Source organism: Cryptomeria japonica, chromosome 6, assembly GCF_030272615.1.
Source record: "Cryptomeria japonica chromosome 6, Sugi_1.0, whole genome shotgun sequence".
NCBI lineage: Eukaryota > Viridiplantae > Streptophyta > Pinopsida > Cupressales > Cupressaceae > Cryptomeria > Cryptomeria japonica.
The window spans coordinates 531,207,198-531,233,489 of NC_081410.1; the positions used below are offsets into that span (position 1 = coordinate 531,207,198).

Below are 26,292 nucleotides of genomic sequence, written 5' to 3' on the forward strand. Positions count from 1 at the left end.
GTGGCTCAATCTGATGACTGTAGCTCATTGTTTCTATGTTTTCATTCTCATTTCCATTACTTTACCCTAATTTCAGCAATTCGACTTACAAAAGAGGGTAAACAAATTCATCCCTTTAATCCAATTAGTATTAAATCCTAATCCTTGTTGGTTTGTGACTGAATCTATTAGATTATAACCCTCTTTTGAATGTAATAGGTCCCCAAGAAAAAATTAGCACTTTTCATCCTTCTTGTGGTGGAAACCCTAATTTTTCACCCATTACTTTCTTACTTGTTGGGGGATGGAATCCCATTGCCTCCAACATCTAATACCATCAATCTACAGTCTAGTTGCCACCATTAAATATACACCTCTATTTCCCTTCCTATAAGTATGACTAATTGTGAATAGATCCAAACATGTAAGGATCTTTCTAATATCCTCCATTATAGCATCCATGGACCAATTAATTTGATTTGTCCTTTGGGAGCATCAATGACCAACTTAGAATCACCCTCAATAGCTAGAGTTTTCATGTTCATAGAGAGGGAAAATTCGATCCCCCAATAAAGGGATATGCATTTTGCCTCATTATCCATAAGTCCATTGAGGTACCTAAGAAAGCAACAATCAATTTCCCCTCATCCCCCCTAATAACTCCACCTCCAGCCACCTCCTCTTGTCTTGCAACCCCATCAAAATTTAATTTATACCATCCAAGGTTAGGGGGTTTCCATGTAGTGTTCTTCCTAGCAAGCCTTTTTGAATTGTCAAATTTAGCATAGTCTTTAGACACTCCCCAATTTTTGGCCACTCTATCATCACAGGGAGTCAGGGGGTAGCTTGGAAATTTCCAAGTAGCAACCAATAAATTCTCTAAAAGCATTTTACACATGGTTCTAAAAACCATCTCCATTGAGTTTTCAGTGTCTCTAAAAATTCTATTGTTCCTTTCCTTTCAAAGGGTCCAACAAATATATGGGAGGATTTTCCTCTAAAGTTGTTGAATTAGCGGGTTATGGAAGGGGTTTTTTCCATTCCTCTATGAGATGTTGAAAATCACTACTTCTAACCTAGGAAACTTCAAGTTTTTCTATAACTTTCATTCAAACTTGTTCTGCAAACTAGAAACCGAATATTATATGCGAGATAGTTTCTTCTTCCTATTTGGAATCCTCATTTTACAAGATTGTCCCGAGTGAGGATTCTACCATGTATGGTCATCCACCAGAAGAAGTTAATTTTAGGGATCAGGTACGGGTTCCAAACCTTTCACCAGCACCCAAGTGATCAGCCACTCTTCAACATCGCACTGTAAGAAAATTTAACTGAGAATTCCCCTTTGTTGTCCTTTTTCTAGGTAAACCTATCATCCCTAGGAAACAGGGGGATTCTAATTCTATCAATTTCTCTTTGGAACTTAGTAGCCTTCTAAATAAGATGGTGGTTGTTTTGAAAACATAGTGAAAGGTCTTTCCATTTTCCCTGAGGGGATATGTAGTCCTTTACCATGGGACCAAATTATCTCTTCCAATAAGCTTGTAAATATATAATATTTAGATTAGATGTCACGGTATTTGGTGCAGGGGCACCCCTTCAACATGATAATATGGGATTAGAGAAAGAAGCATGAGACCTTAAACATGTCTTAGGATGTTTCCTTGTGTTTTCAATTGTGCATTTTGTGTTTGTAATAAAAGACCCCATCTTGTGAGCCAAACTCCTATTTTGGCATCTTGATAAGCCAATTAGGACTTTTGGACAAAAGGGGACTCAATATTCCTAGGATAGGTTTGTCCTAGTGATTTTAGTTGTTTTATGTTCTTCTAGGGTTTTTATAGGTGTTAGTCTTGACCCAAGTCATTCGGGTGCAAGAAATGACATTTTTGACAACTTTGTCAAAAGTTGTCAGGAGCAACTTTTGTGCAACTTTTTGAATTTTTGTTGGTTTAACTCTTCCAACAGCTCTAACCTCTTATTTTTGGTTGGGAGAAGTTTTAGATGGGTATAAACACCTTGATTACACAATTCCCAAGGAGAGACTGTACGAAGGAAGTATCTATGATTGCAAACAATAAGAAATTCTGAGTTTTTCCTACAAACTGTGAGGTTTTGGCATGGAGTATGAAGTTGTATGAATTGACCAATCCCCAATGTTGTGATTTTGTTAGTGCAGTGAGTTACCAATGATTTGGTCTTGATTTGAGGTCTTGATCGTTTGTTTTGCTCCAGATATCCAAGTTTTGTTGTAGGTACCCAGAAAACCAGTGTTTTGCCTTCCCATGGCCATAACTTGCAACCTATTCATCTAGAACTCATGTAAGTGGATCGGATGAAAGTGTAGACTATGTATTATATGATTCCAAAGGCATTTTTTAGGAGGAGCAAGGGAGATGTGCATTTGATCAATCCCTAGGTAGACATCTCTATGTGGCTACCTAGCCCTTAGACTGCAATAATTACCCTAGAAGATAATTGGTGATGATTCCATGCATGTAACCCTAGAATATATAATGGTTTATGGTTCCCCACATGCCCATGGTTTTGTGGTTGTAAGGTGTGTCCATTCTATTATAGCTGCTTCACAAATGGAGGCCTAACTAACCCTTTACGATAGTTGGTTATCACCAGGTTCAGACCTTTGCTTGCCAGATCTTGACCTCTCCTTTTGGGGGATTGTATAAGACCATAAAGGGTATCTAAATATGTGATTTATTTTCTAGGGTGTTTGGAAAATTTTGGACTTAAGGTCCCATTACCCGTCTCTAAGGGCTACAAGCAAATAGGCCTAATTGTGAAGAGGTCATAAGGAATTGGGTTGAATCCTTGAAACCATTGTTTTTTCTGGTCCATGTGAGCGTTGTATGTTCCAAACTAGGTGTTGTGAAGGTCAAGAACCTTAGGAGGCTTCATGATGCACATTGAAGCAAATTAACCAATTTGAGTAGTATGAATCTTGGAGTGCAGTGAGGAATTGGAACTAAGATTGTAGAGTCTTGCCTTGTAGGATCCTATTGGTGTTTTGAGGGGTCAATGACATACATCTTGAAGTGTTTGACAAGATACAAGGAGGTCTCTACATCAAGTGGTATCAGAGATAGTAACGTCTTTGGTAAAGAGATAGTGATTTTGAGAAAATGGCAAAGGGAGAGGAAGAAGTCCCTAGGGGACCAATAACCAACATGGAATTGTCAAATATTGTGAGAGAGCGGGCTAATGCTTACAAGGCCATGCAGAAGGAGATAGAGAGATTGAGGGGTAGAGTAGATGGAAAGGAAGATGGAGGCACTGGTAGCGGTGAAGAAGGGGATGAAGATGAGATCCCTATGCTGGAGGAAGAGGTGATTCCTCCTGACCAAAGGCAATTCCTTAATGCCCTCAAGTCCATGGAGAGAAGAACCATGGAGCAGAAGATTGATTTGCCAACTTTCACTGAGAAGATGGAACCAGATGTAGAGGTGGATTGGATAAACTCCCTGTCCACTTTCTTTGAATATGAAGACATTCCAGGGCACCAGAAGGTGAAGATTTCTAAATCCAAGTTGAAGGGAACTTCCCTAACTTGGTGGAACTTTGTCCGGGAAGAGAGAGAAAAGGACAACAAACCCAAGATTGTTTCTTGGCAAAAGATGGTTTCCTTAGTAAAGGAGGCTTATGTACCAAAGGATTATGAAGTTCAACTCCACAAGAGGAGGAAAAATCTCAAGCAGAAGAAGATGGATGTGAACTCTTACACTGAGGAGTTCCAAATACTATGTATGAAGACTAAGACAAAGGAGGAGGAAAGTGAAAAGGTTGCCCGGTACCTAAATGGATTAAGGTACAACATCCAAGAAGAACTAAACATCCTTAGCCCGAATACAGCTAGTAAATGCCATCAACTTGCCATCAAGGTGGAAGAGAAAATCAAAAGGAGACAAGAGTGAAACAATAAAGGAAGAGAAAGACAACAGAGGGGTGGAGGAAATTTTTTTAGAGGTAAGGGAAATGTCTTTGGAAACCAAGGTGAAACAAATCAAGAAGGCACTAAAGGAGAATGTAGGCAAAGTAACAATGGAGGATACAATCAGAGGGGTAACTTCAGAGGAAGAAGACCACCATTTAGGGGAAGATCTCAAGGTAGAGGTCCAATCAGATGCTATAACTGCAATCAAGAAGGGCACATGGCCAATAGGTGTCTAGACAAACCTACTAGTTCCATGAAGGAAAGGAGAAGTAACTTGATCCAAGAATCTGATTGTCAAAGTGTGGCAAGTGCAAATACATACCAGAGTGTCAATACCCCTGATAGCTATGGATACCCTAAAAGAGGTGAAGCTTTGATGATTAGGAGAGCAGTAACTACCATGAAGATGATTGACAAAGAACCCCCACAAAGAAAGTCTCTATTTAAGACCACTTGCAAAGCAGGTGGAAAGGTTTGCAAGGTTCTAATAGATTCCAGATCAACTAAAAACTTTGTGTCTCTAGAAATGGTGGAGAAACTAAAATTGAGAAGACTACCTCACCCCCATCCCTACAAGGTCTCATGTCTCACCCAAGGTCGGCAAGTTGTTGTGGAAGAGCAGGCTTGGGTAGAATTCTAGATTGGAGCTTATAAGGATAGGTTATTATTTGACATTTCAAAGATAGATGCTTGTCATCTCCTATTTAGGAGACCATGGCAATTTTATTTGAAGGCGCAACATGATGGTGCTAGGAACACATATTCAATCACCAAAGATGGTAAGGTGATAGAGTTGTTACCTTTGATGGAGAGTGAGGGGGAAACAAAAGAAAAGGAGACCAAGGTGTTGGTGGTAGGTGAAAAGCAATTCTTGAAGAAGAAGGCAGATGAAGGCATTGTTTGTTATGCTCTTATTCCTAGTCCCAAAGTGACAAAGGTGGAGAAATTTGAAGACAAGAAAGGAGATAGATTGAGGTTGGTTGATCCTACAGTGCAATAGTTACTAAACAAGTACAAAGGTGTCATCTCTGATGGCATGCCAAGGACACTACCCCCTATGAGGGATATAAATCATTGCATAGACCTTATACCTGGATCCACCTTGCTTAACAAAGCAGCATATAAGCTCACCCTGGATCAGAATGTTGAGATGGCAAAACAAGTTGAAGAATTGTTGGACTCTGGATTGATTGGCAAAAGTTTGAGCCCATGTGCAGTCCCTGCAGTCTTGCCACCCAAAAAGGAAGGCACTTGGATAATTTGCACTGACTCAAGGGCTATCAACAAAATTACTATCAGGTATAGATTTCCAATGCCTAGGATTGAGGATTTATTATATTGCTTGGGGGGTGCTAGATATTTTACAAAAACTGACTTGAAAAGTGGCTACCATCAGATTAGGATTAGGCTGGGAGATGAGTGGAAGACTGCATTTAAAAAAAATGAGGGGTTGTATGAGTGGAAGGTCATGCCCTTTGGCTTATCTAATGCACCTAGTACCTTCATGAGGTTAATGAATGAAGTCTTGAGGGATTTCATAGGAAAAAATTTCATAGTCTACCTAGATGACATTCTAGTTTTTAGTCAAACCAAAGAAGAGCACCTAAAGCATGTAGACCTGGCCCTAAGGAGATTGTATGAAGAGAAATTAATGATCAATTTGGAAAAGTGTTTCTTTATGCATGAAGAGATCATTTACTTGGGATTCCTAATCTCATATGGTGAGTTGAAAATGGATCAAGAAAAGGTGAGTGCTATATTGTCTTGGCCTACACCTAGAACAATGAATGATGTTAGAAGCTTCCATGGTTTAGCCACATTCTATAGGAAATTTATAAGGGGATTTAGCCATATTTGTGCTCCAATGCTTGACACCATAAAGAGAGGATAAAAGTGCAGGTTCAGTTGGACTAAAGAGGCAGATAACTCCTTTGAAACATTGAAGAAGAAAGTTGCAGAGCAGTCTGTCCTTGCCCTATCTGATTTCAACCAAATCTTCTAAGTGGAATGTGATGCCAGTCACATGACTATTGGGGTAGTGCTTAGTCAAGAAGGAAGGCTCATTGCCTTCTTCAATGAGAAATTAAATGAGGCAAAGAGGAGGTACTCATCCTATGACCTAGAGATGTATGCTCTAGTGCAATCCTTGAAAAAGTGGAGACACTACTTGCTATCAAAGGAATTCATAGTTTTCATAGACAATTAGGCCCTCAGTTTCATAAATAGCCAATAAAAGTTGAACCATAGGCATATGAATAGGGTAGAGACCCTACAAGCGTTCACTTTCACTCTTAAGCATAAGAAAGGGGTCAAGAATAAGGTGGTAGATGCTTTGAGTAGAAGAGTATTAACCACAAATCAGATCCAGTTGGAGAGTGTTGGAAAAGACTCCTTGAAGGCCATGTATGAGGATGATGAAGACTTTGGAGAGATTTACAAGGTATGTGCATCTTTTGATGAGCGGTTTCATGTTGATTTCTCTGAATTTCTGATACAAGATGGACTATTGTTTAAGGGTACACAGTTGTGCATACCCAAATTCTCTATGAGACTAAACATAATCAGGGAGAAGCACTGTGGAGCAATGGCAGGCCATTTGGGCCTTGACAAGACACTAGACTTGGTGAAGAGGCACTAATTTTGGCCCAAATTGCAGATAGATGTTAGGAGATTTGTAGAGACATGTGTGATATGCCAAAAAGAAAAGGGGAAGTCCACCAATGCAGGCTTATACCAGCCTTTACCCATTCCTTCAAGACCATGGGAAAGTATAAGTATGGATTTTGTTTTAGGATTGCCTAGGACAAGAAAAGGTTATGATAGTGTTTTTGTAGTGGTGGATAGGTTTAGTAAAATGGTACATTTCTTGCCATGTAAAACCACTTGTGATGCTTCTTATGTTGCAGACTTATTTTTCAAAGAAATTGTCTGAATACATGGTTTGCCTTTGACCATGGTCTTTGATAGGGATGTGAAATTCATTGGACACTTCTGGAGGACTCTTTGGAAGAATCTTGGCACAAATATAGCCTTCTCCTCAGCCTACCATCCCCAAACGGATGGCCAAACTGAAGTTGTAAATAGATCATTGGGAAATCTACTAAGATATTTAACTAGGCAATATGGAGAGAAGTGGGATAGCATACTATCTCAAGCAGAATTCTCTTATAATGATACAGTAAATATAAGCATTGATAAGCCACCCTTCCAGGTTGTGTATGGCATCCACCCAAGGGGTCTATTGGAGTTAAGGGAACTACCTCAAGGAGAAGCCATTAGTGCAGATGGAGAAACCTTTGCCACTGCCATAAAAGAGATACATGACCAAGTTAAATCTCACCTTCAACAATTTGTAGAAAGGTATAAGTCTCATGCTGATAAGAAGAAGAGGGATGTCCAGTTTGATGTGGGAGACTTGGTGTGGGTTCACTTGAAGAAGGAAAGACTTCTAAAAGGCAAATACACAAAGCTTATCCAGAGGAAGATTGGACCCTGTCAAATCTTGAAAAAATATGGACAAAATGCTTATGAACTTCAACTCCCACCTGATCTCGGTTTGTCACCCATTTTTAATGTATGTGACTTAACTCTTTACAAATGTAGTGTTGTTGTAGGAGAAGAAACCATTCAGGTTGTAGCAAATCATGACATTCCCAAACATGAACCACCAAAATTGCATAAAGTTTTGGACACTAAGGTTGCAAAGAGGACAAGGAACAAAGTATATATGGAGTATTTGGTGGCCTGGTAGGGACAACTAGATTCTGAAGTAGTCTAGATGACAGAATAACAAATCAAAAACCATGGTGCAGACCTGCAGACTCTCATCTCAAGTGGACTTGAGATTTATTCTTCTGGGGAGTATGGTGCAGGGGCACCCCTTCAACATGATCATTCAGACTTAGAGGAGGAAGGATGAGACCTTAAACATGTCTTAGGATTTTTCCTTGTGTTTTCAACTATGTATTTTGTGTTTGTAATAAAAGACCCCATCTTGTGAGCCAAACTCCTATTTTGGTATCTTGATAAGCCAATTAGGACTTTTGGACAAAAGGGGACTAAATATGCTTAGGATAGGTTTTTCCTAGTGATTTTATTTTTTTTATGTGCTTCTAGGGTTTTTAGGGGTGTTAGTCTTGACCCAAGTCATTTGGGTACAAGAAATGACATTTTTGACAACTTTGTCAAAAGTTGTCATGAGCAACTTTTGTGCAACTTTTTGAATTTTTGTTAGTTTAACTCCTCCAATGGCTCTAACCTTTTTTTTCAATTGGGATAATTTTTAGAGGGCTATAAACACCTTGAGTACACAATTCCCAAGGAGAGATGGTACGGAGGAAGTATCTATGATTGCAAACAATAAGAAATTATAAGTTTTTCCTATAAACTATGAGGTTTTGGCACGGAGTACGGAGTTGTATGGATTGGGACCAATCCCTAATGTTTTTATTTTGTTATTTTAGTGAGTTACCAATGATTTGGTCTTGATTTGAGTTTTTTATCATTTGTTTTGCTCCAGATATACAAGTTTTGTTGTAGGTACCCGGAAAACCAGGGTTTTGCCTTCCCATGGCCATAACTTGCAACCTATTCATCTAGAACTTATGGAAGTGGATGGGATGCAAGTGTGGCCTATTTATTCTATTATTCCAAAGGAATTTTTCAGGAGGATCAAGGGAGATGTGCATTTGATCAGTCCCTAGGTAGACATCTCTATGTGGCTACCTAGCCCTTAGACTGCAATAATTACCCTAGAAGACAATTGGCGATGATTCTAGGCATGTAACCCTAGAATCTATAATTTTTTATGGTTCCCCACATTCCCATGGGGTTGTGGTTGTAATGTGTGTCCATTCTGTTATAGCCGCTTCACAAATGGAGGCCTAATTAGCCCTTTAGGACAATTGGTCATCATCGGGTTCAAACCTTTGCTTGCCAGATCTTGACCTCTCCTTTTGGGGGATTGTATAAGACCATAAAGGGTATCTGAATCTATGGTTTATTTTCCAAGGTTTTTGTAAAAGTGTGGACTTAAGGTCCCATTACCCGTCTCCAAGGGCTACAAAGCAAATAGGCCTAATTGTGAAGAGGTCATAAGGAATTGGGTTGAATCCTTGAAACCAATGTTTGGTCTGGTCCATGTGAGTGTCATATGATCTAAAATAGGTGTTGTGAAGTTCAAGAACCTTAGGATGCTTCATGATGCACATTGGAGCATATTAACCAATTTGAGTAGTATGAATCTTGGAGTGCGGTGAGGAATTGGAACTAAGATTATAGAGTCTTGTCTTGTAGGATCCTATTGGTGTTTTGAGGGTTCAGTGTCATACATCCTGAAGTGTTTGAAAAGATACAAGGAGGTCTCTACATCAGTATTATCTCTATCCCAAACATCCTCCCAAAACCTGATATTACTCACATTACCAATTCTCCATTTTAGGCCTTCCAAAATGGTAGTTCTGCATTTCAGAATGTTGTTCCAAATCTTAGAGATAGCAGGGAAGCCCGCCGATGAGAGGAATCTATAGAATTTTTCATAGTTGAGATACTTAGCCTTCATAATGTTAGATTAATTAGCATTTCCTATAGTTAAATTCCACCTCATTTTGGTTATCAGAGCTTTGTCGAGGATAATCAGTTTTCTAATACCCAGCCCTCCTTGATGTTTTGGTTTACAAATTGTGTCCCAATTAACCAGTGCCAATCTCTTTTTATCTTCAAGACCAATCCAAAGGAAGGTTATTTGGATTCTTTCCAGTTTCTCATTGATGTTTCTTGTGATTTTAAATAGAGATAGGAAGTAAACAGGAATCCCTTGCAAGGAAGCAACAAGGAGTTGCAGTTTTCTAGCACTACTTAGTAATTTACCCTTCCACCCTGCCAACTTATTTTTCATTCTCTCTAGAATAGAGTTCCAAAAGACTAGGGTAACCTCTTTAACAATGAGTGTGAGACCTAGGTAAGTGCCAGGTAGAGTAGCACTCTAGCAGCCCATAATTCCTTTAATTTTATTCTAGAGATCCATGGTGGTATTAAAGAAGTAAATATTACTTTTTTGGTAATTGATATATTGGCCGAGCACAATAGCGTAGTTCCTAAGAAATTTATTTCATTATCTAGCTTCAACCACAGAGGCCCTTCCAAACAAGATAGTGTCATCCACAAACTATTGTAAAACCGAAGGGGGGAGGGTAGAGACAGCCTTAACTCCTTGAATTCTTTTGTTCTAAACCAGATTAATAAAATTCCTACTCAAGACCTCAAATAGCATAATGAATAGGTAAGGCAAGAGGGGATCACCATGCCTAATACCCTTTTTTACACCAAAAAAATCCCTTGGGACGCCATTGACCATAACAAAAAATTTCACTGTTTCCACACATTGCCTAACCAGGTTAATGAATCTATCATTAAACCCTATACAAGAAAGGACTTTATATAATAATTTTCATTTAACCGTATCATACGCTTTAGAGATATCAAGTTTCAACACCATACCCAACATTCTTGCATTTTTCCATAGAGTGTATAATTTCATGGGTTGTTGCCACTGCATCCAGAATTTGCCTTCCAGGGACAAAGCCCTTTTTATTGTTGTTAATGATCCCATCCAAGAAAGGCTTAATCCTATTAATAAGGACTTTGGAGAAAAAAAAAATATGGTATTACGAATGCTAATAGGTCTAAAGTCACCCATCCCTTTAGGCTCTTCAATTTTAAGAATCAAAGAAATGGAAGTATTATTCAGTTTCTTTATAATCTTGCTTGTACGAAAAAAGTCTCTTATCACTCAAGTAATGTCATAATCTACAATGTCCCAGAATTCCTCAAAAAAAGGAGGGGGAATCTATCTGGGCCAGGGGTTTTGTAGGCACCCATAGAGAAAAAAGCCTCTCGTACTTCCTCATTTGAGATCGAGGCCGAATAGCTGGACTGATAGCCAATGAGATGCAGTTTAAAAGTTAATTTTCTATTGTTGGAAAGTCACCACCATAGTCTTCTCTAAAGGCGCTTTTGAAGTGATTCACAATCAATTCCCCAATAAGGGGATCCTCAGTAATTTCTTGGTTTAATAACCTCCTAATGATGTTCCTTTTTTATGTCTACAAGTTGATTTGTGAAAAAAGGCCAAGTTTTTGTCTCCTTCCTTAAGCCATTAAACCCTTGATCTTTGTTTCCAATAAATCTCTTCTTTTCCCAAGACATCCTTCCATTTCTTCCTCCATAATTCTTCCTTCTCATGAAGAGGCTATGAATAATCACCCCTGGACATAAGATTTTGGAACATCCCCAGCTTATGGGTGATCTCTTTTTTTGTAGTGAAGATATCACCAAAAGTTGATCTATTCCATCCTTTCACATTTTTCTAATGATCTCCAATTTCTGAGAAAGTCAAAACATGACAAACCCATGCACTAGAGTCCACCAATTCTAGATATAATCTCTAAAATCTGGATGTGTACTCCACATTATCTCATAATGGAATGGAATAGGTCCAGAAGGGGGTCTGTCAATTCAATGAAGCAAAAATGAGTTATGATCAAAGACCGTTCTTGGGAGAGCTTTTAGTGAAGCATTGAAACCAATGTCCCATTTGACTGAGACCAAAAATCTGTCAAGTTTAACTTGAATAATATTATCTCCTTTCTTGTTGTTAGACCAGGTGAATAGTTGGCATGTGATTTCTATATCAAATAGACCTATTTTGCTGACGAAGTCAAACAAATCCATCATGCTATCAGAATAATTCATTAAACCACCTAATTTTTCTGAAGGAAATAGGGGGAGTTGAAGTCTCTAGCCACCACCCAAAGAGATTGTATATCATTAAGAATGAAAGAAGAGATATCATCCCAAACCTCTTTACTTCCTGACCTAGTATTAGGAGCATAAACATTAAACAAGTGCCACCTGCAATTATCAGAGGTGAAGGTGACAACAAGATAACTAGGGGAGCGGAAAAATAAATCTCTTTTCAGCTTTTGTGGGTTCCACATAGTGACCACTCCACCCGATGCTCTATTTGTATCACTCATGAAAAAGGAAGACCTTAGCCAAATTTTATTCACTACACTAGAGATATAGGTGCAGTCATTTTTACTTCTTGAAGAAGGATAATATCAAGTTTTGATTAAAAAATATAGTTCCTTGACTCAAATTATTTCTAAGTACTATTTAGCCCTCTCATGTTCCATGATAGATACTTTAGTTTTTAATTTTAGTATTAGCATCTAAGGTCCTATACTTCCCATTTGCAATTTCCCTTATCATTTCTTTGTGCCTTGATATCCTTTGGGAAGGTCATCCTATCTTACTTTTTGATCCCACATCCACCTTCTTATTTCTATTCTTCCTCTTCTGGGTTATCCAATCATCATCATCCTCACCTGATGGGTCTCCTTTATTGATTGGAGTGGAACCAACTTTCTTGGGTTTAGGGGTAGCTTGCTCCAAATGCTTAGGAAACCTCTATTCTAATTCTCCACTCTTTTCAAGAGTAATACTACTATTTTCTTCCTTTAGGGCCAAAATCTCAAAGTTCGTATTCATCTGAGACACCCACCCTTGGGCCTCCCTATCCATAGAGTTCTCTATGGGACTATCCTTTTTCTATTTGTTCATCTTCTGCACAAGAATATTATCCACTTGGATAAGGATGCATCAAAAGTATCCTCAGAAAGGGGGTCCCTTAGTATTATTAGCTTTTGGTGTGAGGGGGATATCCCCTTCCTCAAATTGTTTATGTACCTGAGTCTACTTACTCTTATCATTAGCATCCAAGGCCGGATTAACAACACTTTGTTCATTCAAAGGATGACTCACTGGGGTTCAATAATGCCTCAGTGAAGGGATACCCATCTTCACTTTGAGATTCATCTTCTCCTAGCGTAGCCAACACCTTTGAAGGGGGAGAAGAGCAGATACCCTTCAATTTAGGTTCCTTCACCAGGGGACCTTATAGTTCGCTATCACATGACGTGATTTTGAACATCTTTGGAAGAAAATAATAGCATTTTCATAAACCGAAGCTTGAGTCCATTTACCCCACTTAGATTGTAAGGTAATGAAATTGGGCAATGTTTTATTAATAGCAACATCAACACATAACTAAGCAAAGATTAACCTAGTATTAGCCTATCTCACTGCATCAGAAGTCACATAGTATCCAAATGAGTTGCCTATCCATCTGAAGATTTTATCATCCCATAATTCCAAGGGTAGACCAAGCAATCAAACCCACACCAAGGTCGTTCAATTAAGGTTAGCCACCGGGTCAAACCCCGGTTTCCATTTGCATAAGGATAGGTGGTGTTTGTCGTAAGTCCATGAACCTACAAGCACTTTAATTAGATCCTCTTCCACTATAAATTTAAACAAGAATAATCCTCCTAGCATAGCACTTGTTGAGGTGCTACCCTTAATAGTCCATTGAGCAACAACACATCTTCGAACCATGTCAATGGATGGTTGGTCTGAAGGAGAAATTTTTTCCCACCAACGTGTTGCTCATAGAGGACATTATTCTATCCATAACAAAATTTGGGAGTCTAATCTTTGTTCCATCCTCCATTTGAATGTATTTCAGAGTAATATTTTGAGCCCCAACCTCATGGGTCCCATTGACCAGTGCACATTTCTAGTTTTTTTTGGCGTTTCCCCTTTATCAGCATCATTTTCCTTGCTACATGATGTTTCCTCTAGAGATCTAGACTTTTTCACTAGGATTTCCATAGGAATATCCTTCTGAGGCTCTTCCAGTGGGGAGACCGTGGGGACATCCTTTTCTGCATCTGTAGCAAGTTTTGAAGGAGGTTTGATAACCGCTTGGGGTGGAGGATCATCTAGCGGAGGGGAAGAGCCCCTCCATTGTTAGAGACCATATACAGGGTAGGAGTTTGAAATTTGAAAAATCCTTGGGCGGGAAGTTCTCGAGCACTTATTTTTGAGTTGTCATTACTCTTTTGCATAATGTTAAGCCCATCTTGTTATGGTATTTGTATACCCAGATCAATTCTCTTTTTGTTTTATGTTTATTTTGAGAGAATGGTTTAGTACATTTATATATTAACAAATTTCACAATTTTGTGCTAGGTTGGGCTCTTTTCCTCATGTTACTCTTCCACTTATGTATTATTCCCATTTCCTTTATCCATATCTTATCCATATTCCCCCCACTCCTTTATATTCCTCATTATATATGTTTATTCATGCACATAGCTAATCCTAATGGTTAGAAGATAGTTGTCTATTGTCTTAATCAATTTTGAAATTATAACAAAAAATCATAATTTCCTATATATATTGGAAGCAAAACAACAAAATCCAAATTGGATTACTCTAAAAATTTTGCAAATAGCTCACCACATGTGGAATCAACCTTACACTACGAATATGATCCCCATTATTTCAAAATTCAAATTTAAATTTTAACCAACTCCTGTCCATTCGTGTCCCACCTAAACCTGACTAAAGACACATTTATGTGATTTATTAATATATAATTGTATTTAAACAAATTCAATTACATTCAAACATTCAATTACATTCATTTTGATCATCTAATTAGTAATTACGTCAAAGGCGTACCCTTTATGAAGTATTTCAATTCACTTTCCAAATCAATGGTTCAAATTCTACGAGAGGTTTGTAAGACGATTGAAAGTTGGTTGGCTGTTAGATTGTCCGTTGAAATTTTCTCTACTGGTTTTTCATGATCACAGATGTTTTCGCAATTACAGGACATGTAATGTATATATATTTTTATAGTGAGAGAAAATAGGCGTAAAACACAAGAGACCACGCTTTTGGAAACCCACTAGCAAGTATGCTTTTGTAAACCCCTTGGTCACATGTTGTGTCTTTGTAAACTCCCCTAGTTAAGTGATATTATGACCCTCATGCCTTGGAAAACTTCTCTCATCACATGCCACTATCACACTACTATAATTCCTACCTGCATTTTCCTTTTGCAATTGACATATTAAATCTTTCTATAATACGAGCATGTTTGTATTTGAAGAAATCTATGTGATGGACGTAGAGATATTATTTTGTAGATATATATTTGCTTTTAAAAAAATAATAAACCCATCTTTCTTCTTATAAAAAAACAGCTATATTATATGAAATTAAAAAGCATTCTTATTGTAATTGTCTTGGTTTTTTATATAAATAAATAGATTTAGTTATCTATTTGTTTCAAATTAAATTTTTATTTAAAATTATAAATTTTATTTTTAAATGTATTTTATTAATGTTAAAACATTCATATCACTTTTATCCTTATTTTTTATATAGATAATATTAGTTGCTATTTAAAAATAAATAAATTTTTAAATTTTAAATTATTATGCTGAAGGTGTACCCATTATGAAGTATTTCAATTCAGTTTGCAAATCAATGGTTCAAATTCTATGAGAGTTTATGCAAGATGATTGAAAGTTGGCTGACCGTTAGATTGTCCGTTATAATTTTTTCCTCGGTCTCCCGTCCGTTGTCGTTTTACCTTCTTGCTTGGCGTAAATGAAAGTTCGCTTTACCGTCACGATGCCTATATTCCCGACATTTTTTCCTTGGCTCCGTCACCGTTTTTCCTTCTAGCTAGACATAAATATAAGTTCGAGTGAGAAGGTACACCAGACATAAAAGTGTAAAATGCAACAAATTGAATTCTAGACCACTTCCTCGGGGACTACAATTGGATGATGGGATTCCAAGTCACATATGTTGACACACCGAATTTTTTAAAATTAAAATTATCAAGGACAAAAGTAATATCGATGACAGGTCTACAATATAAGATTTTACCTTGCTTTATAGTGCAAAAGGAAAAAGACCCAGATAATAGGCATTATTTTAGTTTTATTTTTGTTAGGTGGATTTAATAAATTGTGTATAATAAATATTTATTAATTTAAATTGAATATTAAGAGTTAAAATTAGATATTTATTTTCTATATAAATATTTTTTAATTTATATTAAATATTAAGAGTTAAAATTAGGTATTTATTTTCAGTATAATTGGATTTATTTTTATGTAACATATTTTGAATAACTTTAATATAGTGAGATATCATATTTATTATTTTGGAAAGGAAAATATAAAGATAAGGTATTTAGTTTTATGATGGAATAGTCATGTTTGGGGCTTAGGGAGGTGAAATGTCCATAATTTTGTTTAAGCCTTGGTTGAATGGATCTAATTGAAAGTTGGAACAATTGAAATTGTAGAGAGATTTTAAATATTTCAAGGTATAATTTCTATTGTGCAAGTTTTTACAATTGCAGACTTTTTATGGTTGTAATTGCAAATATGGGATTTGAAAATGATTTGATTGAAAAAAGTTTTCGGTGGATGTTCACCATTAGAGTAGAAATAACAACTAAAATAAAACAAACCTCTTCATTCAAAATAATAATTAAATGATATTATAATTAATTTATTTATGATTGTTTGTAATTATTATATGTTTGTTGATAGCCAAAAATAACTTGTCCATTCCAATGTGATTAATCGTAACTCTTAAATTAAAACTAATCATTTATGCGGTTACTTAAAAAAAAATTAAATTATTTGTTGAGCATACAACACTTAATTATGAAGTTTTTATGGCCTTAGCTTGGCCTATCACCTTCTTTCTCTCTCTCTCTTTACCCCTCTATATTGATGAGGATTCATAGGGTATGCATAGGATATATATAAGTTATTAGCATAGTATTATTTTGATTAGGTTTATCCTATGTAAATGTCAAAAATAAAAAGTCAAAAGTCAAAAGTCAAAAGTAAAATGTTAGTTCCTAGTTGTTATTTTATTTGTTAATTGGTTTTTGTTATGTTATTCAAGTGAGATTTGGAAGACATTCCAACTCACCCAAACATGGCATATTATATGCCTATATAATTGTACTTTCTCCTCACGTAGGAGACATTGGAGAATGCAAGTTTAACAGTATTTGTTTTGTAGAGATTATTGTCAATTTTACAAAGATTATTGTCAATTTGTTTTGTAGAGATTCTTGGTATTTTGTCTGCAAATTTCATCTCTGACTGCTAGTTAGCTTGCCTCTTTCCACATCAGTTGGTATCATCAAAAGCATCTGGAGCTAATTGCTTGCAAAAGTAAGCACCATTTTCTTCAATTTTTTGTGCATTTTCTTTAGAAACCCACTTTGTTCTTTCATTAACAGATTTTTATATACAAAATATTTTTGTTAAATGGTTTGTGTGAAAAGAAGCATCTTTCTGAGAGCTTTTGGGAACATTTTACAGTTCTGAATTTCGTTTAGAATTGAGAAAGTTATGGCAGTTTCAATTTGGCAGCCTCAATTACTGAATACAGAAGAAGATGAGTGGTTTTGTTAGTGGTTTTGGACCCAAAAACATGGTATTTGGGTAAAAAATGTGGTCTTGCTCCATTTTCATGGTTTTTATTTGAAAAATAAATAATTCATAATCTTTACTTAATAAAAGTTGTGTATAAGGCTCCCAAGTGTTAAAAGAAAAAAAAAATGTATATTTCAAGTTTGTTGGGAGAGTATTAATTTGTAGATTGTGACCTTCTTGTAATTTTAATTTCAAAGTTTTCCAAGTTATGTTTGGAGGAGTCTCAAGCATCTCTCTAAAGAGGTTCCACTTAAAGCTCTAAAGGATTTCTTGATTTGTTTTTGTCAAACCCAAGTCTAATAGAGTGTTGAACCTCATTATTGGTCCATTATTTTGGTGGGGGGTGTAAAACATATCACTGGCTTTAACTCACAATAATATGGCTGCTAATTTGGTTGAGCGAGTTGTTGAACTTGCCAATGTGATAACCGCATTGAGTGATAAACTCAATGATATCACAATTCAACAGCTTCCTGGTCCTAAAAGCCATCGACCTTCAACCAAATGTGAAGTCAAAATCTACGATGGATCCCGAGATCCTGATGTGCTCCAAACTTGGATCCTAGACATGGAGACATGGTTCACCTATAATGAGACTATTGATGTTAATAAGGTACCTTTTGCCAAATTGAAACTCTCTGTTGTTGCTAAGGTTTTGGTCACTGAGTGACAATACGCTCAGGACCCTATCACCACATGGAATCAACTTGTCACGACCTTAAAGGATACATTCTATCCTTTAAACTATGAGCAGAAATTGCACATCAAATGGCTTCGCCTACGACAAGGACGACATATGTTAGTGCAAGATTATATCTACCAATTCAATCGACTAAGAATACTACTTCGAGTGCAAGAACCAGTTGTTGCTCTAATCTTAAAGTTCAAGAGCGGCTTACAGGAACATTTGTTTAGGGAGTTGAAATATACTACCCTAGAATCTCTTGATGCTGCATTCAACCAAGCACAATTGACAGAGGAAAAACTAGTTGCCCAGTCTCGTGCATCTCGGCCTTCATTTTCTGTAGGTCCTCCAAAGGCTTCGAGTTCTCGGCCACAACAAAAAATTTCCATAGATAAAAGTTCTTCTCCTTCCTCATTTTTTTTGTCTCCTCCTTCTAATACTAAGAAATCTAAGTTGTGTACTTATTGTAAAACAAAGGGACATGAAAAGTCTGAATGCTTTAAGTTGAAGAAGAAGAATCTAATTGTACAGTCTCATGATGAGGAAAGGAAAAATATTCCCATTGAAACTTTTGGTGATGATAGGAATTACGATGAGTTGAAAGGTAGACTCAACAAGGTCACCTTAATGAACCATCATTCTACTTCAAGGGGACGTGACAATTTGTTTGTCACTCGTGCACATTCAACACATAATTTTTTTGTGGATTGTATCATCGACAATGGCTCGCAAAAAAAATTAATTGCGAAGTCCATTGTTGACAAACTTCATTTGTCGATGGATCCACATCCTCATCCATATTCACTTGGATGGAAGGATAATGATTCATCCTCACACATCACACACACTTGCACATTGTCTAGATTTTGCATTTGACCCCAAGTTTATTGATAAGGTCACCTGTGATGTGACCACCATGGATTGTTGTGGTTTGCTACTTGGTAAACTCTATCAGTATGATAGGAAAGCTCAATATGATGCCTTTAATAACACCCATACACTACAACAAGATAATCAAACATACCTAATAAAATGTACTAAGAGCACTGAAAATCTAGTACTTAGTTGCAGATAGGCAAGAAAAGCTATAAATCAGGCACAAGAGCTTGCATTAATTTTTATAAGGCCACAATCTAAAAATTCTGAAGCAAAATTCATTATGTCTAAGCCACATGCTACACTAGAAAATTGTTGCAAGAATATTCACATGTATTTCAAGAGCCTCAAACACTTCCCCTAGAATGAGCGATCAATCACTCTATTGATCTTGTTCCTGTTGCATCTCTTCCTAATGCCCCGATGTATTGACAATCTATTATTCAAAGTGATGAGATAACAAGACAGATTCAAGATTTGTTGTCTAAAGGTTTTATTAAACCAAGTACATCCCCTTGTGCTTCACCAATTTTATTGGTACTCAGGAAATATGGAACTGCGCATCTTTGTATTGACTTCAGGGCATTAAATAAGATCACCATCAAAAATCGATATCCACTTCCACACATTGATGACCTATTGGATCAACTTCAAGGTACAAATTTTTTCTCTAAGATTGATTTGAGAAGTGGGTTTCACCAAGTTAGAGTTCAGGAAGAGGACACATGGAAGATGGCTTTCAAAACCAAGATGGGACTTTTTGAGTGGCTTGTGATGCCATTTGGTCTTTGCACCAATGCTCCTGGCACTTTCATGTGATTGATGCATGAGGTGTTTCGTGATTGTTTGGGCAAATTTATTATCATCTATTTAGATGATATTCTCATATTTTCTAAGACTTGGAAAGAGCATCTTCAACATTTGGAACGTGTTCTTTGCACTCTTCAACAAAACAATTTGTATGCCAACTTTTCCAAGTGTTCTTTTGGTCAAACATGTATCTCCTATCTTGGGTATATCATTGATGCACATGGTGTTCAAGTGGATCCTATGAAAGTGGAAGTTCTTCTCAAGTGGCCTACTCCTTCAAATATCACTGAATTGGGGAGTTTTCTTTGTCTTGCCAACTTCTACCACAAGTTTATTCTACATTACTTGGACATTGCCACACCTTTGCACCAATTGACAAAGACCAGTGTTGCATTCAAGTGGACAGAAATTCACTCTCAAGCTTTCAAAACATTGAAAGAGAAATTATGTTCAACATCTATTCTTGTTCTACTAGATCTCTCACAACCTTTTGAGATTGAGACAAATGCTTCACAATATGCACTTGGAGTTGTTTTAAAGCAAAATGGTCATCCTGTGGCCTATCATTCAGAAAAAATTTCTTCTGCTAAAAGGAACTACTCCATATATGATAAGGAATTATGTGTATTGGTCCAAGCCATCAAGTATTGGAGGCATTATCTTTTGGGGAAAGAAACTATTGTTCACACTGATCACTTGCCTCTACAATTTCTTCAATCTCAAAATAAAATTGAAGAAGCCAAGCATATGAAGCGGGCTTCATATTTATAGTAGTTTCACTTGGTCATCAAGTATAAGAAGGGAAGCACCAACAATGTTGCAGATTGTTTGAGTCAGCCTCCTACAGCACATGCTTTAACTATAGTGACCACTTCTCATTTGGGATTTCAGACATGGTCTTCTCAGTATGCTCAAGATCCGGATTTTGGCACGATATACACTAGTCTTCAGAATCCTCCAGCTTCCAATTTAACATATTTTCAAGATTTTTATATAAAGGAAGGGTTACTCTACAAGTTGGATAAACTTTGTGCTCCTCAAGATCATCAAGCTTCACTTTTCAAGGAGGCACATTCTACTCTTTATGGTGGTCATTTTGGCAAACAAAAAACACTTCATCATTTGCATTGTTTCTTCTATTGGCCTCATGTGCAGCAGGATGCTCTACATTTCCTCAAGAGATGTGCAGTTTGTTGCCACTCCAAACTAGCCAACAGAAAAATAGGCTTGAGTATTCCTTTGCCTATTCCTTCTCGTCCTTGGGAGAGAATTTCCATGGATTTGGTTAGTGGCTTTCTATTGACTTCTCGCCATCATGATTGTGTTTTTGTGGTTGTTGATCGATTTAGAAAGATGGCTAAGTTCATTCCATGCCACAAGGCAAGTTCTGCACATGACTTAGCCCAACTCTTCTTTGATTTTGTTTGGAGATCTTTTGGTTTACCAACTAGCATTGTTTCTGATCATGACTCAGAAACAACAATGCATATTCAGAAAGAGAAAGATAAGGCCCAAGCCTTCATTCAACATTTGCAGAATCTTCAGTCCAAAGTAGTTCAAATTCTTCAAAAGACTCAAGAACAAAAAAAACAACTTATGGATCATCATCGTGTCCCTCATACTTTTCAAGTTGGGGATAAAGTTTGGCTATACTTGGATAAATGCCATTTCCAAGAGAAAGCACATAGCAAGGTCAAGCCACTCCGTTATGGGCCTTACACTATTCTTCAGAATGTGTCTAAGAATGCTTTCCGACTTGATCTTCCAGCTTAGTTGGGCATCCATGATGTTGTTAATGTTGATCTTCTCAAACATTACTATGAGTCAACAGTAGAAACTGAGCCTCCTGTCAACCATCCTGCAGATGTTGTTCCTGATTTTCAGCTTTCACTTGATTCTGATAGAGTTTTAGATACAAAGATTCGTCAGACACAACATGGTTCCACCACTTCCTACCTTGTTGCCAAGCATGGCCAGCTTCCACATCAGGCTCGTTGGATATCTCATCATCATCTATCTCAGAAGTTTCCTTCTCTTTTGCAAGCATTGGAGTCCAATGCCAATATTGTTGGGAGGAATGATGAGGATTCATAGGGTATGCATAGGATATATATAAGTTACTAGCATAGTATTATTTTTATTAGTTTTATCCTATGTAAATGTCAAAAATAAAAAGTCAAAAGTCAAAAGTAATATGTTAGTTCCTAGTTGTAAGGAGGTTAGCATAAGTTAGTATTTTGTTATTTTATTTGTTAATTGGTTTTTGTTATGTTATTCATGTGAGATTTGGAAAATATTCCAACTCACCCAAACATGGCATATTATATGCCTATATAATTGTACTTTAGCCTCACATAGGAGACATTGGAGAATGCAAGTTTTACAGTGTTTGTTTTGCGGAGATTATTGTCAATTTCGCAAAGATTATTGTCAATTTGTTTTGTAGAGATTATTGGTATTTTGTCTGCAAATTTCATCTTTGGCTACTGGTTAGCTCACCTCTTTCCACATCATATATCTACCTATCTATCATATTCATTCAATTTCTCTTGGTCTATTTCTCTCTCCTATCTCCCTCTTGCTCCTTCTCTCTATCTCTTTCTATCCATATCTCTCTACCTCTATCTACCTATCTCTCTCTATCCTGAACTATGTCTCTTCATATTTCCCTCTATTTACATCACTCACTCTCCACCTCTCTATCTATTGGTCTCTCTCTTATTCACTCCATCTCTCCTACTCTATTGTTTCCCTACCTCCCTCTCACTCCTCTCTCTATCTCTTTCTACCCATATCTTTCTCTACCACTATTTCCCTCTCTTTATCTCTATCTATCTCTCTCCCCCTTTCTTCTCTTTCCTTTTCTTCCCCATTATCTTTGTCTCCCTCCTCTACCTATCTCTTTCCCTTTCTTTCCATCCCTCTCTATCTCCCCCCTCTTTCTATCTCTCCCCATCTCTCCCTCCCTATCACCTATCTATCTCACTATTTATACATCTCTCTCTCTTTCTCTTCATATCTCTCTCTATCTATCTCTCACCCTATCTCTCTCTATCCATCCATCTCTCTCCCTCCCCTTCTTTCTATACCTCTATATCTATATCTCTCTGCCTCTCTATCTCTATTTGTCTATATTTTCTTCCATCTCTCCCTTTGTCTCCATCATGTTATTTCTACATCTCTCTCTATCCCTATCGATCTCTTTCTCTATTTTTCTCTCTATATATCAATTCTCATCTCATCTTTATCTTCCTACCCTCCCTCCCTCATTATATCCCTCTCTCACTCTTTATATATTTATCTCATTCATCTCTATATCTGCCCATCTTCCCTCTCCTTTATTTGTCCCTCTCCTATCCATTTCCCTCTCATTCTCCTTCTCCATCTCCATCCTAGCTCCACCTCTCCTCTCAAAATACTCCCTTTCTAAATAGACAAAATTTTTCCTTAATTGACTTTCCATACCACTTCGACGTACCCATTGCACACCAAGGTGCGATTGCTAGTTATTATATATGATATCATTTACATAAGAAATAAAGCATACTAGAAACACTACAATTAAAACACCTATAAACAATCTAACTCTACAGCACATCATTCTGAAGGATCTATATACTTGAAAATTATAGTCTGATTATTTGCGATGTCTATTAAATTATATTTTCTGTAGATTAATTTGAAAAAATATATACTCTAATGATTAAACAACCCACTGAAAACATCTTAAATACCACCAACCAGAACAAAACAAACATTGAATTAAACAGGCCAGAAAGTAAAAAGTACTTAAATTGTAATATTAAATGTGTGGAATAAAACAGATCCATAGAAATAGAAATAATCTACAGTCAAAATTAACCTGACATGATAATACGATACTAAATGCTGCAAGATAATCATTGAAAATTCGGTACAAAGATGATGCCAGCTATTGGCGGATAATCTTACAATTCTCTATGCTTAAAACAAAGTTTTTAGTCGGTTTATTTCTGAGTGTTTTTTAATATTTAAAAATAATAATAACCAATTTTCAATTATGCCAAGCTTATCCTGTGCATACCCTTACCTTCACTCTGCCACTGCTGTATCCAGCTTAACAATATTAAATCACATATAAATGTTAATTATGTGAAAAAATAAATTATAATTTTTATTCTAGAAAGAAGTCACAAGTTCAAATCTCATAAAATGATAAGATATGTATGGTTTGTATCATCTGTAGACTCATATTCAGACTGTCCACAAGTGAACTATAAAAGAATCTTTCTTTCTTTCTTAATGTGACAGTATAAAAAAATCTTTCTTTCTTTGTTTCTTTCTCAATATGATAATGTGATTAATCTTCATTTTGATTGATACATTAGAACTTACCTAAGATGTAAAAATGTGATTCCATTTCAAGAATCTTTCTTTCTTAATGTGACAGTATAAAAAAATCTTTCTTCTTTCTTTTTTAATATTATAATATAATTAATCTTCATTTTGATTGATATATTAGAACTTACCTAAATTAAATGTAAAAATGTGATTCCATTCCCTTTATATGAATATACCTAAGTTAAATGTAAAAATGTGATTCCATTCCCTTTATATGAGTATATTTCATATATATAATCACGGTCTAGGACAGCTTTCATTAATGTAAAGGGAAGATCTATTATATTTTTTCTGTTTCTATTACATCATTAAACAAGAACAATGCCTATCAATATCTTGTGTGGCGGTTTTTGTTTGGCCGGGTACAACATCTTTCACATACACCAAACAATACAATCTAGGAAGATAATCCAGAATCCAATTTGCGTTAACAACAATAACAACGGACAAAAGAAACCAAAACTCATCTTCAATCCACCAGTTTTAGGACTGGATAGCCAGCTTTCATCTTTAGTAAAGACAAACCTACCTTGTTTGGAAATCCTAATGTATTCCCCATTGTTCTTGGTGATCTTGGTGTTGGTTATAAAGTTGCTGGGGGTGGAGAGTGTGTATTGTTGTTGTGGAAATGACAATGGATAGTACTAAGAGAGGATGGCTTCGGCCTCGCTACAATTCACCTCTGGTGCAAGTGGGCCTGATAGGGCTGGTGTGCTTCTGCTGCCCAGGAATGTTCAGTGCCCTCTCAGGCCTGGGAGGTGGTGGGCAAGTTGATCATACCGTAGCTAACAATGCAAACACAGCCCTGTATACAGCATTTGCAATCTTTGGCATATTGGGTGGTGGAATATACAACATTTTGGGCCCCCATATGACTCTCTTCACAGGATGTACTACTTATGTCCTGTATGCAGCCTCGTTCCTGTACTACAATCATAAGCACAACAGTACCTTTGTAATAATTGCAGGAGCCCTACTGGGGGTGGGAGCAGGGCTGCTGTGGGCTGGGCAGGGTGCCATAATGACCTCCTACCCTACAGAAGAGAGAAAGGGGGGGTATATCTCCTTGTTTTGGAGTATTTTCAGCTTTGGTGGGGTGGTAGGAGGTTTCATTCCCTTCATTCTAAACTACTCAAGCAATGATGCATCTGTGAATGATGGAACATACATAGCATTCATGAGCTTCATGGCCCTTGGAACAATTCTTGCATTGGGTCTACTGCATCCTGATAGGGTCATCAGGGATGATGGCAGCAAGGTCACCCTTGTAAAGTATTCTGATGTGTGGATTGAGGCCTGGGAGATTATGAAACTGTTCAAGAACAGGAATATGCTGCTGTTGACCCCTGCTTGTTGGGCTAGCAATTTTTTTATAACTTATCAGTTCAACAATGTGAATGGGCTGATATTCAATGTGAGGACCAGGGGCTTGAACAATGCTTTTTATTGGGTGGCTCAGATTTTGGGATCTATAGGGATTGGGTATGTGTTGGACTTCAGCTTTAAGAGCAGAAGGAAAAGGGGATTTATTGGGTTGGGCATTGTGGCATTGTTAGGTACAGCAATTTGGGGTGGAGGCCTTGCGAACCAGCTGAAATATGATTCAAACAAGTCTGCACTGAATGATTTGGACTTCAAGAATTCTGGTTCTGCCTATGCAGGGCCATTTGTACTGTATTTCTGTTATGGGTTACTTGATGCCATGTTTCAGACCCTCTGTTATTGGACAATTGGAGCTCTGGCTGATGATTCACAGACTCTGAGTAGATACAGTGGGTTCTATAAAGGAGTACAGAGTGCAGGAGCAGCTGTAGCATGGCAGATTGATTCACAGAAGACTTCATTACTGGCACAGATCCTCATCAACTGGGGGCTTACTAGTCTCAGTTATCCATTGGTTTTCTTGGTTATTCTTTTGTCTGTGACCGATGGTACGCCCAAGCCAGAAATCAAGGAAAACGAGTTGGAGCAACCTGCCAGCAACAATTTTACAATCGAATCTCTTGAAAATAACTCTGCCATAGGCCAATAAATCTTATGTTCTTTACAATAAGTATTCTTGGCCAAGGAGAATCTGGTAGCAGCTGAATCCACCATTGTTGCTGAATGTTTTTTGGGCACCAAGATGATCCGTATGTTTTAGATAGAATTGAATCTACATAAAATAATGATGGGAATTATTTTCTGTTAAGTGATATAGATAAGTTCAGTGGAATTTATTAATTAAC

The 26,292-nt window shown here is 37.0% G+C and overlaps 1 protein-coding gene across 1 annotated transcript; it reads left to right on the plus strand.

The window, feature by feature from the left end:
* Positions 1–24,501: 24,501 nt before the first annotated feature.
* On the plus strand, positions 24,502–26,255 carry LOC131067991 (UNC93-like protein 1). The gene has a single exon (XM_058003174.2). It carries the CDS (start codon positions 24,693–24,695, stop codon positions 26,094–26,096), a length of 1,404 nt encoding a protein of 467 aa, XP_057859157.1. The 5' UTR covers positions 24,502–24,692; the 3' UTR covers positions 26,097–26,255.
* Positions 26,256–26,292: the final 37 nt, after the last annotated feature.

What these genes read in the sequence shown, in the direction of transcription:
- LOC131067991 (XM_058003174.2), top strand. Translation starts at nt 24,693, where the DNA reads ATGACAATGGATAGTACTAAGAGAGGATGGCTTCGGCCTCGCTACAAT.